Below are 17100 nucleotides of genomic sequence, written 5' to 3' on the forward strand. Positions count from 1 at the left end.
GTCAGTCTTCCAAACAATTTTCAACCACAGGTTAAGATTAGCAACGTCATGTTAATTAAATAGTAGTAACATACACTCACTATGAAACTGTTAAACCAAGATCAGCGATCGCTATGGGGCATTGATCGGACAGTAGATAGTAACTGAAATCCCAGAACAAGCAGTTTCCATTACTATTTAATATTAAACCGTAGTGATGACCTGAAGTCCATGGTATTAAATTATGCCCCTAAATATTTTGCAGGAACAGAATTTAGTAGTTATTTAAAGTACAGTTTTGATGAAAAAAAGTCTTGCAAGTCTCTTTATAAAAAGAGAGCTACATGTCAAGACTCAAGTTTTCTCCTTTTTTTTTTTTAATAACCATATTCAATAATATATACCAACTATACAGTGACAAGACGAAAGCCTTGCCCCTCTGAAAAAGGTACAGTTCCCAAAGACTTCATTACAATCGGGAACCTCTCATCCGGTTTACTGAACACCAGCTACAGTTAGGTTTTCGCAGTCTTGTGGCCTTTTTCTTTAATTGGGCCGGATTGCGTCTTTCCAGAGCTTATTCAGAATATATCAAAATTCCTAACAACTAACCCAAAGCAATGTGCTTTTCCGGTAAACCACCTCTGGATCCCACCACTCTCTGTAGAGAACCAGAAAGGAGCGTTAAGAGGCTTGCTCCTTCTATTCAAAACTCCATTGTACTTTTGAGTATCTTGTTCTGTTCGCTCTTGGTCTCTGCTGCAAAAAGAAACTACTTAGCTAACACAGGAACACCGATGCTCCTAACAGCACACAGTATCATCATCAGTGACATCAAAGACATACTGAGAAGCCACATGAAGAATCAGCTTTAACGGAGTGACATAATTCTATACGATCTTATAGATAAGAAACTTATCTTTTTTCAAGAAGGAAAAAAGCCTCAGAACTATTAATACAGAGACATTTGTTTCCTCCCTTCCAAAGGCTGTGTTAACTTTAGCCTAATTGTCTTTACAGTTATTGAAGTTATTTTCAGTTACTACTCTTTATTAGCATCCCTCTTTGCTCATCTGCAGCCTTTATGTTTTTAGTTATCACTGGAGTTGTAAATGCTGTTAAATAAGCAAAGTCTTTGTAACAACCTTTTCTATCTTTTAAACCATTTGATCCAGTACATTTTCAAACAGAAAATAAGAGAGTATTTTGATCTCTTAGAATATATTAAAAAGAATTTTAAACAAATTATTTCTGCTTAACTATTTCTACATGGTTTAATTAGATACACTTTACTCTGAATATTAAGTAATTTAAAAGTTAGTTCTAAAACAAGCAAAGCATCTTTCAAGAGACTCATTAAATTTGACAAAATCATCAGGCAATTAAACAGAAGTGGAAATAATGACAAAAAATCTTTTGTCTTTCGAAATGGCACAATGCTTACTACCTTTAAAACAAGCATCAAATGCCCTTTGAAATACACTCAAAAAAAATGTTTAGAATAGCTGCTTGGTAACTTAGACCAGGTCTAAAATGCACCGAAAATAGGACAAAAGATTGACACCACCTGACACGATGATGCCTGGCAAATACAGAACTTACAATTGACCTGGAAGTCAGAACTAGTCTGATATGTAATGTCTACAATAACTACAGACAGTAAACCTCTACTTTAATTTACCAAATACCTGTATGAATTAACCTCATTCTGACCATGAAAGTAATTCCATTGGTATTACTGACACTAATCTTAGTAGCTCTACTACTTATTTCTAAAATTGGTACAGTCAACTATTTTGGAGCTACTCAATGGTTAAAATTCATGAATTGCTTTCCATCACAAGATGTTGAATAGAGCTTTCATAACGCCTGAATTTACCCAATGTGTAACTAGCTCGTTATCACAAATAATTGCAAAGACGCAATATGGCTTCTCAGAGGAAATAGATGCCATACTCACACAATTAAAGTTCTGTGTGACTTCTTTACTCATTAAACACCCTTTTCCACATAGCTCACCAGCAAACCTCAAGTCAAAGCAGCGATGCATTTAAACTCAGTAATTGCTATCCGAGGCAATGTACTACTCGCAACAATAAAGCGGGCATACTAATTCAACCGCTGCTATGATCTTCAGGTCTCACATCCTGCTCTAATGCAATTAGTCTACAAAGAACTAATTACCCTAATCGAGCAATCACAGTTTCACTGACATCTTACTTCCTCTAACAGCTATAAACACCGTTGGGCTAAGATAGCCCCTAATTAGTTTTCCGTGTCACTGTTTACAATGTAGTTTGAATTGATTATGTTTACAACATTCCCTAAATGCTTACTTTATTACCACCAACTACATACTTATTCAAAACTATTTGCACCAGAACAGTGTTAATACTTATGGGTCTTAGTCTGATAATAAAAAGGTCAAAAATCTTCTTCCATTGTTACTGACAATTGTGGTTTGCAGTCTTTGTAAAAGAACGCTGTACAAATGAACAAGTCTTTTATCTCCATCTCAGGTGCCAAAGCCCTTCCCAAACAACAACAGTGATTTTCAACAGTTAGGAATCGTTTTAATTTGTAGCAAGAGGCATTTTGGCTATGGATTAAAGAAGGTAGAGAACAAGTTGGTTTCAGTGCTCAGTTAGCTAGACAGACCGCAGAATCCGTATCACTGGAAGTTTTAAAAACAAGCTAGATAAACTTCTGCTAGAATGACAACACTACCTCGGAGCAAGGGGACAGATAACTCCTTTCAAGAATCATTGCGATCCCTATTTGTGTGTGATCACAAACACTACCTGTTCCATACTCCTCAATGTGGTGACAGAAGACTAACAAATTTATTTGCAACTTATTAAACAAGGCAAGAGCTTACACTTCCGGATTCAGAGATTACTCCAGAGAGAGCACAATGAACAAGAAGAAAACTAAGAAACAGAAAGAATGGACTCTGGTTTGCCCAGAACTACTATTTAAATTCTGAAATTCTTATTTATTTCAGCTGATCATAAAAGAAAACACAGAAAAATCCCCACAGGGTATTTAAAACAAGTCTATCTAATAAAACCAGTTTTAGATGTATCACAATTCAACATCGCTATTACTTATACTCGCCTGACTTTTGGCACCATCATTCGGTGTTGCACCATTAGTGTGTGGCAGATTGATGCCATCAGGGTAAAGACCTCTTCACTAGCTGAATCTCTCCAAACCATATTCAACAGAGTGTTCGTCTGCTGCTTTGTATCCAATTTCTTTAGACACTCCTCAGTTATGTACTGAACTGATATTCTCCCATCACCCTACAAACATATCAAAGAAAAATTTACTTTAAGTCTTTTTAATAATCAAGTATCCCCTTTTTTTAAAAAAAAAAATTCAGAATTTTACTGGAACATAAAAAGTTTTCTTGTACAATAATTAAAATGTAAGCACATATGTATATCCCAGTAGCATTCTTAAAAGTATCAGACCCAAGAGCCAACTTAAATCCCTAGGCAGGCAACCGTTGGGTTGTGGTGTCGGTTTTTTCACTTAGGCCAGCAGGAAAGACTCCATTCAGTGTAAGCATGTTCTGCAACACTTGGCAAGATCATTTACTGACCTAAAATACGTAAGTAGTCATCTCTTCCCTGCTGACATCAGTCAGCATTGGAAACGAAATCCAGAAATAGATGTCTACCTCAAATTCCTTTACAGACAGTTATTTTCACATTCACAATTCATGGGTTAACAAACAACAAAGAACTTCAGGGTGGCTAATACACATATTTGGGTAGCACCAGAAGTATACAAAGAGGAAGACTTTCTCTTGGCCTCGAATTGAGTGGAGCTCAACCTTTTATTTTCCTTATTTCCCCTCTTTATCTTGCCCCCAACAAGGCAAACAAGTGTGGCTCACTGAAGGATACAAGTTACCCAAACATGAATTTTTAAGAAAGAGGGGTTCCCCACCCACCTCCACCCTTTTTTTTTTTTTTGTAAGACAAGCATGCATGAAAATATGGAATACATAAAAACTCATAGGAGAAACACACGAAAAATGCATTGAAGTAAATAGTATTATGTATTAAAGCCTCCTCAGAGCAGATTTTTCTCCAACTTACAAATTACTTGTTACCCGTGAACAGAAATTTATGCTTTGTTTTTACCTAATCACTTCTTAAACATCACCAATATCTCTAAGTCACAAGTAGAATCTGCCAATATTTATATCACATATAGTGTGTATATGTCTGGCAAATTAAGTATTTCATTCACACTATCTTGGCAAAGATTTTGGGCTAACGGTAACACACAAGTAAAACATTGCCTGTATTCCCCAGAAGTATGGCTCTTTGTAAGAGGTCACTTTCAATATCGAGGTCTTAAAAATGCTGCATCTTTCAGAACGTACATCACCTTACACAAATGTGAGCAGGCATTATTATAGGAACAGTATCTCTGAGAAGAACTGGTACGCTTTTGCTTTCAACACTTAAGCAAGAAATTCCAGGAAGCCTTAGAATGCCTGAGACACAGAAATCCAGAATTCCCAGCTCAGTGTGGGGATGCAAAATAACCTGAGGCGCTTTTTTTTTAATGAACCCTAAATATGGTGAAATTTCACACTGTCCACAAGAAAGACTGCAAACTGCATAAGTCCTTGGCATGGTAGTGTCTTTTGAGAGATTATATAAAGGCCAGTAAGAAACTGTTGAATCTACATGTCTGCCTTTGGCTGTTCAATCCATGTGTCAGGAGGTTAAAGTTATCACAGAATCATTTTACTGGTGGAAGATTAAACTATAATGAAAAGTTCTATTTATACTACAGTCTCTATACATTATTACAGAAAGCAGGTGTTCTGTGTTCTCCCTTTGAGGGCTTTCAAGGTAGTGGATATATACTAAGTTGGAAGATCAGATCAGTATGTTTCATATCTTAGCATCATCATGGACTTAAAGAATACGGAGTAATAGAGTCCCTGTAAAATATCAATTTAAAGAAGAGAAGTTTAAACTTCTTTTTGTTAAATTAAAGCTCTGTCCTTCAGCAGACACACTACCTGTACTTTAAGACTTATTATTATAATAAGGGTTTTGTTTCAAATGTTAAGCAACCAGTTCCATTTGCTTACAGTGAGCAGCCATTTACTCTTTAAGAAGTAAACACACTCTTTTCTACATATAGCTCAAAAAACACCAGACTTAATGGTGATCAAGTTTTTGCTTGTATTTGCTACTGCTATTAATACAAATTCATTCAAAGAAATTCTGTACTACTTACTGGTGCAGTTGTCATTTTACTGATCTCTTCATCCTCATCTTCAGAATCACTGTTTGCATCTTGACAGTTTGTACCAGCAGCAGACACAGGCAGCTGAGAGAGAAAAGTTTGGAGTACCCTCAAATATACAAGAAGACCTTCCTCCGAGAGGGATCCTATAGCACACACATTGAAATAAAAGATCATTAGCCAGATCACATTGTCCTATAAAATACATTTTACCAGAAACACCTGACCAAAAAACATTATGCCAAATCTTCCCAAATTAAGTGTATTTTTTACTGAAAAGTGTAAGAATAGCTATTAAAACAGATCTTTCCAATACTTTTATCCACAAACTGCCCTGTTTGCTTGGCAATGAACTGCGTTGTAGAAATACATAAGATACTAACTCAAATACGAAAAAACAACTAATTGGCCATTCAGCTTTCTCACCCAAATATGTTTCTCCAACTGTTAACACAAAGTAGAAAAGCCATGGGGCTTGATCACTTCTTCTCGAACATCCACTTTCTGCTAATAATAGTGCATTCAGAAAGAGTTCATAAGGAAAAACGGTCTGCACATCAGCAAGCGCTGGAATGATGAAATGGAATATCTGATCTGTAAAAGGTGCTGCCAGAAACTCCTCCGTGAAGGCTGCAAAAATCTGCTGCCTGAAATAAAGAGAAAAGGTCTTTACAGAAGATATAGGCAAAATTTCCCACAACTATATCCATGGAATAATAGATCCATTTGCAAGTTTGAACACGTCCATCAAGAAGACTGCAAAGATGTGCTCCATTAACCCTCTGCTAACAACCACATTTCTCAGATTTCTCAAAAATTACCTTCTTATACTACATCCTTTTCCTGATGATCTTACACGTAATTTTACCCTTTAAACTTTTCATGAACTCACAGAAAACTGCTCTGAAGTTAAATTTGTTGTTTATAATCTTGAAGTAAAAACATTAAAAAGCACAATTAGTCTTTTTCCCCCAAAAGTACTACTCTTAACACAAAACACTATTATGTGATACAGTAAACTTGATTTTTGTTCCATCTTTCTACATAGCTGATTCTGCTTATAAGCTCTGACTTAGTTCCTTCTCTCCATAAACCTCAGCTCCTCTGTCAAAGTTCTTTCTAACTCTCAAATTCTTTTCATCTGCCCTTAGCTGCATCTCTGCTCTCATCTACGTTTTTCCACATCTATGTTCCTATGTATTGTGATACCTGCTTTTCTCTGTGCTGTGTTTATTGTAGTCTTCAGCATTTTATTGCCTTTTTTCCTAATTACACCTGAAACTACACTGTTTCATCAACATACAGCATTACCAAAAAATCATTACTATTGCAAATAAATCAACAAACTGCACTGAAAAAATAGGTAGACACTCAGCAACAACAAACTGGGCACCTCTGACAATAACAAGTGAGTATACAAGTATCTAATATTATCTTTATTTACCTTGCACCTTCTGGACAGGAGCTATATGTAAAGTGCAATGGCTTCAGAACATTCTCCAGAAGTATTTTTGCAATAGGGACTCGAGAAACATCAGAATACTCAATACTCGAGGGAAGCTTATTGTTAATTAACAAATACAGCGACTTGTAGTAGCCTGCAAATAAGAAGTACCACTTTTTAAATACAGTATTATTTTTCTTCTTTTCCATATAAAACAACTTATATGCCTAACATTAACTTGAAAAATTACAACTCATTGCACGAAGCTTTACTTAGGAAGACATTTTACAATAGTCCAAGTCACATTCACATACACAACAGGATATACCAGCAGCCTCTTTGGAAACATCATTTTATAAAATCATAGATAGGTAATTGCATTCAGAGGTAGTCTGATTTTCAAAGACCAATCACTCCTGCTGATGAAATGAATAATTTGGGTTTTTTAATCAACTACCTATGAAAAAGATGTTCTCTTCTGCTCTGACTGACTCTAGCCATGTTTTTCTAGCCTGGCCTTCCACCATTTCAGAAATGATGAATTTTCCCCTTTACTCCAAAACATGACTACGTCATACAGGTAAATGCCCTGTTGGCAGAATGTCTCAATTCCATAAACACCTTGCCTCAGCAGGCTGAAGAATACAATTACCGTTTCCAAAACAGGGATCTCGGACAGTAATAAAATGCATTACTACCCAAGCCATAAAGATGTGCAGAGGGTAATCTAATTTTGTCTCACTGAAGTACAAATGGAATCACGTGATTTCACTCTTCTTAAACCAACTTCCTCTTGCTCAATGAAGTCCTAAACTAACATGCAAGTTCCATGACTACAGGAACCACTGTAAATCCATAAGCAGTGTCACAACATCGAGAGGTCCAGTCTAAGACCCTTGTCGGGGACTACCTAACTTGACATACAATGCAACAAGAGGAAGTCACCATGAAGGAGCAACTTAGCAATGCTGACAACATGCACATGGAAGACAAACTACATGTGAATACATACACTAATAAAAGCTGATTACAGATTCTTTAAAATTAACCATCATAAATGATTAGGAGACAGAATATTTTTAGTTGCACATAACCACTTCTTTTTGTTTTCATTACAGGTGATCAGAAAGCCCAATTACACTAAAATTTATGATCAAACATCTTGATAAGCTTTCATGTATCAGCTGGGAGGAACGGAATACTATACTAAAAGAATAAACAAATATTTTGGAAGCCAAATTTATTACATAGTAAGCAATGAGACAAACACAAATACTTCTATAGTTTTATCTATGCCTAGGCAAGTAAAACAAATGTGCTACAATAAAAGTAATTTTTTTCATAGCCACTTCAACATGTAGTAGTTAAACCAAATCCTTAGCAGCAGGATAAGACAGCCTAGTCCACTAGATGTACTTTAAGACTTACATAGAATTATTCCAACAACTAATTAACCATTTGGAAGGTGCTCTTTTTGCATTTTATACCAACGAAGCTGGATCAGCAATGTTTATTTCATAATGTTTTTGTCTTTTCTCCTTATACACAAGTTTTGCAAACTCAAGCTACAGTATCAGACATAAATTTTCTCACACATTCCCAGAGTAATGAAGTTTCTTGAAGACAAAACACAGTTTTGGTGGTAACTACACAATTCATTAACTTTCAGTATGTTTGCACAGGTGTAACTGATTGCAGTTTAGCAAACAGTTTGGCTGGTGATGGCACAAGGGAAACAAAAGCTAGGTCACCTCACCATCTCTTTGCTAAGGTCTCTCTAGTGTCAGAGGATGAAAAGGTAATGCCAATTTACTGTAACAATGAACATTAGTCCTAGAGAACAGTACTGCAACACAACGCCCAGCTTCTACACAACTAAAGCTTAGATCTGCCAGTGTGTGCATGTGCACTCGTGTTTGGGCATGTGTATGTGCATAAACAGCTACTAGAATAAATTTTTTTTTAGGTAATGTTCATCTGCTCTCAAAATCTGTAGTAAAAGTCTGTATAAGTAATTTGGTAGAATATTCAATTTATAAACAGAATTTCCAAAGAAATCAAACAGCAATTTCTCAAGCAATGATCTCATTACAAGCAAAATATCCATCTAACGTATAGGTTAGTGCATGCACCACTTAATTCATCATGTCTGTGGTAAAGGCAAAAAAGCGATTAAACAACATTGCCTACAGGTATTACACATTCTGTTTAATGTTTGATTATTTCCCCGAACTTCTAGCTCCTAGCTACTCACCTTTTTGAATCATGTAGTGCAAAATTTGTTCAATTAATGATGTCACATAGCTGACATCCTGTAGAACAGGCAAATACGTATTCTCTGATGAAAATACCTCAAGCATTCTCATAGGAAGTGCAACATTCAGACTGTCATCATTGCAATTTTGCAATAGCCTATAAATGAAATGACATCAAAATTATTTAACAAGAAATTTCTTAGTTCACCACAGGCATACGTACACTGATTTTAAAATAAAAGTACACAAACACCTTTCACATTCAAATAACTTCTTTCTACTTGGCTTCTAAGTGTTCTCAGTAGATTAGCCACATCTTTTTGTTGGCACCTTTACAACAATAATTCCTGATTTTAGGGTTTCTATAAATACAGCACTCCCTCTTTAAATCCTACTAAATTCTGGCTTTCAATGACCTCAAAATTTGGAGGTCTATTGCGCAAATGGGAAGAGAAGCAAAGAATAATACATGTTTTCCAACATGTATTACTACCCATATTAAAAATGAAGCCAGGAAAGCCCCAGAGCAACATGGGCTGGGAACAAACCCTGGGGAACGTCATATGTATAATTAAAACAACGTATGTTTGATTACAGACTGAAATATTAAAAATACAACTATTCCCATTCTTTTAGCAAGTTGCTTATGAAACAACTACCAGTAACCACAGAAATGGTGAAGATTAAGAGCCTATTTAGAATTAAAAGCATTTGTTAGTATGAGATGTACATAGGCATAACTGCCCTGACACGTGCGTCCTTTCACAGCCATTCAGAAATGTGGGACCTATCAACTAACGTTATTGTGACACCATCACTAAGACCTTCCACTGAACAGAAAAAAAGATACTCTGACGACAAGATCTTTTTTGCAGATGCAGGTGCAATCAAACTACCATTTTTTTGCTACAATATTACACAGTCACCTTTTGTTCCATAGCATCAAAAGCTACAGCTTCTCATTGATCTGAACACTTTTTGGCTACATGACCCACTACTCACTTTCTGGGCTTCTGCAGAAAATTAAAGTAGCTCAGAAAGCAAGTATCGACACCCATCATTATGCTGGCAAGGTAAAGTTAAGAAGAGCTTCTTCCTCCATTCTCCCTGTACGTATAGGCAGGGACAGCCCTTCCACTCCTTTTGTTTTCCCACATCACCCAGCCAGGAAGGGAGGGTGGGAATGCTAACATAGGTGCACTTACAAAACCACAATTTCAACTGCAGTGAAAATGTACAATTCAAACCAGTGCAGCACAGTTGTGTTCTGCTGTACATGGACTTGAAGCCCACCACTCAAGTCTTCTTCAGTATTTAGTGACACTGTTTATTATACATACAGTATACACAATTATAAGAACACAAGGTTCGGTGACATCAATGAAAGAATCTTCTAAAAAAGCCTCAAGATTAAAAGGAAAAACCCCGCTATCTTAAAGCTCTGGAGAGTATAACTAGTTCCTATTATTGATAAGAGCAAATACATTGTTTTCTAAAACTAGGCTTTAGCTGGTAGCTATTCAAGTGGTCTTGATAGATTCATCTTCCTGGGATCCTCCCACTACAAATAATAAACGTACTGCTGAAGCCAGTAATGGAACTGCTGAACGTGCCTTAAATTCAAAATAAAGTGTGCGGAAAGGCATCTTAAATAATATTCGTTTTAAAACAAAATATATCCAAAGCATACCCTTGGAACATCAGTCTAACTCTTATAATTATCTTCTAATCACTATCAGTCTCCAAAAAAACCTTCCGGTTTCCACAAATACTGCTAATGACATTGCTATATGCAAACAGTTAAGAACATACTTCAGCCTATCCCTAGGCAGGGCATCCCTTAAGCATGTGGTGAACTTGCAAGTCAATAGAGCTTAAGAACATTCCACTGCTCTTACATGGGAACAAATATCCTATACCACGGTCTACACATAATATTTAACATAAACAGTCCTCTCCATAAAATAAATTTACATTTAACACTTCACCTGCTGCAAAAAGAAACAAACAAGTGCCCAACGTGATTTCTGAACACTTCTTAGACAGCAGCGCATAGAAAATAGAATTTACCTGCAACACAGCCCCAACAGTCTTTTTATTTGGAATAAGCAAGTAAGTCTGTCTGGACCATCCAATTGCTTAACAAACTGAGAACTCTGTTTAATTAAATTCTGACACATCCATACCTGGGAAAAGATATGCACAAGTTTACTGCTTATAACAACAGGTTCTATTATTTATTGCAACACAGACATATTTCAAACCTGCTTTGGATACCTTTGGAGGACTGACATACAAAGCACAAAGTAAGACAATAATATTCAGCTGAGGGAAAAAAAAATGTTACACAACATAAACTACACAACTGCTAGTACTAAACTGTCAAAGTTAAGACTGAATTAAACTTACAAATAACTTCACTCTCGCAACAAATTTATCTGTTAATTTTCAGGTTTTAAATAGCTATAATTCTTTAATGTCCATTATTAATACCCCCTATGAATCATATTTATTCATACATTGGAAGTTTGCAGTGACTTTCCCATTGATATCCCACCATTATTGACCACTGAGGGAAAAAAAAAACAACTCAAACACCTCAAGAATGACCAGAGGGCTAAGTGGAAAACACTGTTTAAAAATTAAATTCTAATAGAAGCATATTATTTTTAATAAGTTACTGTGAATAATACACACAGGATTTCTCAAGACTTCATTTCACAGATTTTGTGTGTGCATCCATAAAATCATCCATAAAATCTAATTTTAAATTATTCTAAATGAAAAACAGCGGAGTGCAGGCCAGCAAAACCCAGAATTCTTAAATAAGTTTACAAAAGTGGTCAAAGCCTTCAAAATCTTTTCAGTGAAAGAGTACTTTAAAAGTGCATGAAATAAAAGTACCATGGATCAAATACTCACCAAACGCTTAGAATCCTCATTCTGTCTATAGAAAAAGAGCAACTGACGAACTAAAAGAGTCAAATTAGCTCCATTAGCAGTTGAAAATGTTCCTCCAGATTGGGCCAAATCAGCACAGCGATCAAATTCACTTCTTTGGATAGAGTACTTAAAAATAAGACACGCATCAATGTATCAATAATTGTTATGATTCAAAATAGAGATGCAAAATTTTAAAAGCTTCCTTTCAGCTTCCCACCCAAAGTGGTTGCAAAGTAGTAAAATGGATACAACACGTATTGTTGAGATCAAAACATACACACAATATCATAGTTAAAGCTATAACTGCTTTCTGTAATTCAGAAAGTTCACACTGCAACAAATTTCTTGCTTTTCAAGTAAAGAATGTTACATTAAAAACTTTCATCTAGTTTACTCAATAAATATTAGCAAATTTAAACAGATAGTACTGTTTCTTAGCATAATCTACCTAACAACAGCTTAGAAAGAACAACTTTTTGACTCAGGCTACCACCTTAGCCATATTGGGGGGCGGGGGGGGAGCTCCACTGGTGTGTGAAAGCTGCTAATACCTAACCGCTTTCATTTCCATTGTCAGCTCAAAAAAAATTGCATAATCCCATTGAAATCCACTGCCACAGACATGCTTTGCAGAATAAATATCCATCTATTAGAATATTGTGGTTCAGATGAAAATGTCAAGAGGGAAGAAGAACTTCCATTTTGCGGGCACCCACAATACTCAAAAAGGCAAAGATTCTTCAATGGAATTATTTATTACTAGAAAGTCTCATTTTCAGCAAAAACTGGTTTACATGTTTCTAAATAAATAAGTACGTACTTGATGTTTTCTGTCTCTGTACCCTCTTACAAATGACTGGATTATTATTGCATTTTTCAGTCTCCGCCTTTCTTCCTGAAAAACAAAGCAAGAAAATATAAATCAACATTGTGGAACTGACTCCAATTTCTATCAGTTCATCAAATATATTTGTATTCAAAAGGAATTCTTTTAAATGAAAATTAACCACTAATCGTTAGTAAAATAAAGTGTTTCAAGGTTTGCATCCAACACACATAAATCGGGCTGAAAGCTTTTTACGTTTTTAAGTGTAAATTTACCATTAAGATATTGCAAAAGAATTTTTAATACTCCATAAGTATGTAATACAACAGAAATCAAAATAAACATATTGGTATTTTATCACAGTCTTAATACTAAAACGCTGAAGAATTCATCAAATTCAGTTACACCACTCCTCTTTCTGCATAGATCAGCTAACACTGAAGACCTGCTTATTTCTTTCCACTCAAATAATATATCAGTATTACAAAGCTGGTGTAGGTTGAATGTGGGGAAAAAAAAAACAAACCACAAAAATACCACATCAGTTATTTGGAGACAATACTGCTGTCAAAAGGAACATGAGTCTTAATGCTTTAAGCCCAGGAACACAACAATAAAAATTCTCGCTCCCTCCTTAAAACCAGGCATATAAAGTAACTCATTTTATGATGTCTTTCTCAGTAGCTAGAAAGAGTAGTTAAAATCAGCCCTTCACAACGGCTCACTTTCTGAGGAACTGAAAGGCAGCCTGCTTAAGGTACTACAGGAAGAGCACTTAGTGAGTTCCCTGACAACACCCTCAGCATATCCCATCGCAATAAATATCCATGGGAAGTGGCTACTGTAATTAGGTTTCTAGTAATGTCCATATAGTTTCTTAGGGGATGAAAGAAGGAAGTAAATAAAACAGTTGGTCATGAACCTAGAGCTACAAAGCAGGGATTGAAGAAGGGAAAGTAAGATGATTGAGAGTAAAAATCAGAGAAGCCTGCTTTGAGAGAAGAAATTTTAACCTAATCAAACCTTGAACTATAATGAGCACATAATTCTGAGGGCCACCAAGCAAAACAAAACACCAAAATGTTTTTATAAATTTCATTAAAATACATTTGGGAAACTTCACATAAACTTTCAACTCACAAAACCTTGATTTCTAATTCATTGTCCCATAAAGACATATCCAACTTAAGAACTTAACCTGAACTGACCAGAGAAATAACAGATGAAATTGCTATCCAATGCCCGTTTTTTCTTGGAAACCCTGGTTCCTAAAGCAGTTTCTCTGAATAAGTATATACTTGAAAGACCCTAATTACCTCTAAAGTGTGTACCAAAATCTAAATTTTGATAGGCCAAAGGGTACTTTTCTCTCCAAAGTATCTAACAGTAAAAGTGCAAAGTATGGGGGCAAGCAAGAGAGAGTTTCAATTAAAGAGAGGCACTATCTCTTCATAATCATAATGTAATGCTCGACTTAAAAGCAGATATGTTCTCCTTTTCTATAGATACAGGTTTTATCCTAGAATACATAATTGTCAATTAGTGACCCGTAATTGCTAAGGTTTTAAGTCTGAGGTCACTGCTAAGATTCTGCTACAGGCATTTTTTTAAAAGCCATAACTGATTTGATTCCCAGAGGAGTCATTCACTTTGTGATAATCTGATATATGCCACAGAAAATCGTTGTGTGTATGTGTGTCCATACACAGATATGAGTATATGACTCTGCATCAGCTTTACAGCAGACAGAATTAAGCAACTGAATGGGTTATTTCAAAATATTAACTTTAATTCCATACTACTAAATTTTGTTTTCATATTGCCACATATGTCCACGTTTCAAAACCGGTGTTTTCTCCTTTCAATGCCTATTCCTCCTTTGCATTATTCCAGATTGAATTATCTACGGCAGTAAGCTTCCACCACAAACCAGTACTAAGGTTTCCTAAAGCCACAGACATCAGCTTCTCCTTGCTCCTCAATCATCAGGTGATTTCAAAGCACTTTAAGATGCATTCAAGTATCACTGTTCTGATTTTACCTTCAGAGAACTGAGGCACACACCAGGGTAGCGAATTACTGAAGGTCATCCAAGAAACCATAGCAGAACCAGGAGCAGAAGACCGTTTGCTGAGACCAACCCACATTAATAGATTATGGACAAGGCAAAAAAAATGCTCTTTACTAGCCAAATACCTATCTTTTCTCAACAAAGACTAGATCCAATGAGCACCAAAATAACAGGAAAAATCGCCTTTGCACCCAGTGCGTGATTAACTACCTCCTTTTGAGATGAGATTCACTTCCGGGAAGCATCTTAAAAGCAGTTTGTCAATTCTAGTACACTGGAAGAATATATAGAACTTGGAAACTGAAATAAAACCTTCCTGAACGAAGTACAACTGCAGCAGAAGTGCTTTGCACTGTAAATGTTACTATATCAAAGGAAAATCCAGCATGCGTGCAAACGCTTAGAGTCTACCTTACCTCTCGTTTTCTCCTTTCTTCCTGAGTACGATGCAGGAGAGAAGCCTTTTCTTCCTACAAAGCACAAATAAAGATACTATTGCATTTTCATTCAAACCGGACTCAAGTGTGTTCATAATATTTAATCTCAATTTCACTTTGGGAATTGTTCATAATACATAACATGTAGAACACTGGAGAAAAGTAAGTGTTAATCTTTTTCCGCACCTACAAATACACGTAATGCAGCCCCCTCAGAAGAACAGTGAGAGAGGGAAGTTACGTAAAAAGAGAAGGGACAGGCTAACAGCAGCAAACTGTACTGACCCCTGTCCAGGTTTCTGTTCTCAGTACCCCAATAATCCAGGCAAACATCATCCATATGCAAGTGGTGGAGCTGAAACATAATAAGGACCCAAACCTACCAGGTCGTACCAAATGTCTGTGGAGTGTTTTCCTTGCTGGGAGCTTACATAAGCCATTGGCCCAGGTGCGTACAGCAAGCTGGGGCCTGTTCCAAGTAATCACACACTGTTCCAAAGCCCCGTGCTTTTGTCTAACTTGCAAAAAAGCATTAAGCTCTTATATTTACTTACCCTTTTCCTCAAAACTTGTCTGGAAAACATGTCAAAACAGACAATATAACATAAACACAGGGATTTTTTCCTCTAAAATTTTGAAGCTTCCACTGCAGACAATAAGAGTTGAAAGATACCCTGGCACCTTCCCAAATCTGGTCTAAACCAGACAACAGATCTAAGGAAACTATTCTCTTTTTTGCCTCTATGACACATACAACGCTTCCTTTTTCTCCCCATGCTCTTATTAGTCTAGAGAAGTTAAGGAATAAAACACACTCAAGCTGAAAACATAAACGCATCTCAACACATAAAAATAAATTTGAAGTTGGCAAACAAATGTTTACAAAATATTTCACCACATCTAAAACAATTATGCTGGAATATTTTCAATGTCTATACACAGATACAAGAACCAAGGGAATCACAGAACCTTAGGGGCTGGAAGGGAAAAACGCTTCTGCATTTCTTTTTTGACGATACAGAGGAAGCAAGGTCATGACTCTCCTAGTTTCTTTATGATAGAAAATACTTTAATGCAGATCACCAAGACAGAATGAAAAGAGAAAAACAGACATGCAGAAAAGAACTTAAAATCAGGTTCGTATTTCAGATAATTTACTGGAACAAGCATAAAGAAAAAAAATCCCACAAGAAGGTTAACCATCTTTTCCTCTAAAGACAGTATTTATGGCCAAAGACACCACTAACTACAGCTATTGCCCTCTAAAGACAGGGGTTTTTCCATGTGCTAAACACAGTATAAACAAATCATAACAAAATCCATACATAAGACAATGTATCTCCACTCAAGCAATAGGAAAGGCTCCAGGTCTGGTTGGTAACGTGAGGCAAGAGATTCTGACCTCATACACACAAAAAAGACAAAATAATATACTAAATTAAGCCATCTGTTGGTTATTTCTTAAAGTTTCAGGACTTTTTTTAATAATTACTTCTTCTGCAAGAGCTGATACCAAATACATTAAAGAAGTTTGTAAAATGTTCGTATTTAGAAGTCAGAGTGACATCTCTTCAATGTGTTTGGAGAGTTTCATTCTGCAGGCAGCGCTGCATAGAGAGCATTTCTGCTTAGAAGCAATGTTGCTGAATTTGTCCTTACACTTCAGAGCAGATTGAAAGAAAAATCAAAAGAAGATACAGAAAAGGGAAGACAATATACTACATGTGAACGGAGAAGAGAGTCGTGCAAAAAAAGAATATGAACACAGTAATGCAAGGCGTTAGTCGATAAAGGAAAGTAACTGGTCAGAGGGGTTATCAGAAACAAATAATTTTAAGTATTTGGAGAGGGGATTAGATAAAAGA

At 36.0% G+C, this 17100-nt stretch overlaps 1 protein-coding gene across 1 annotated transcript in view; it reads right to left on the reverse strand.

Annotated features, from left to right (window-relative positions):
- UBE3C (ubiquitin protein ligase E3C) overlaps window positions 1–17100 on the reverse strand; it is a 79573-nt gene that overhangs the window by 52991 nt on the left and 9482 nt on the right. The window contains exons 2-10 of the mRNA XM_009960955.2: window positions 15215–15268; window positions 12722–12796; window positions 11881–12027; window positions 11029–11144; window positions 8958–9115; window positions 6704–6857; window positions 5686–5906; window positions 5251–5405; window positions 3097–3284 (exon numbers count right to left, since the gene is read on the reverse strand). Of these exons, the coding sequence (XP_009959257.2) occupies window positions 3097–3284; window positions 5251–5405; window positions 5686–5906; window positions 6704–6857; window positions 8958–9115; window positions 11029–11144; window positions 11881–12027; window positions 12722–12796; window positions 15215–15268 (1268 nt within the window). The remainder of the gene's footprint in view (window positions 1–3096; window positions 3285–5250; window positions 5406–5685; window positions 5907–6703; window positions 6858–8957; window positions 9116–11028; window positions 11145–11880; window positions 12028–12721; window positions 12797–15214; window positions 15269–17100) is intronic.

Source organism: Leptosomus discolor, chromosome 6 (assembly GCF_034619465.1).
Source record: "Leptosomus discolor isolate bLepDis1 chromosome 6, bLepDis1.hap2, whole genome shotgun sequence".
Classification (NCBI taxonomy): Eukaryota; Metazoa; Chordata; class Aves; order Leptosomiformes; family Leptosomidae; genus Leptosomus; species Leptosomus discolor.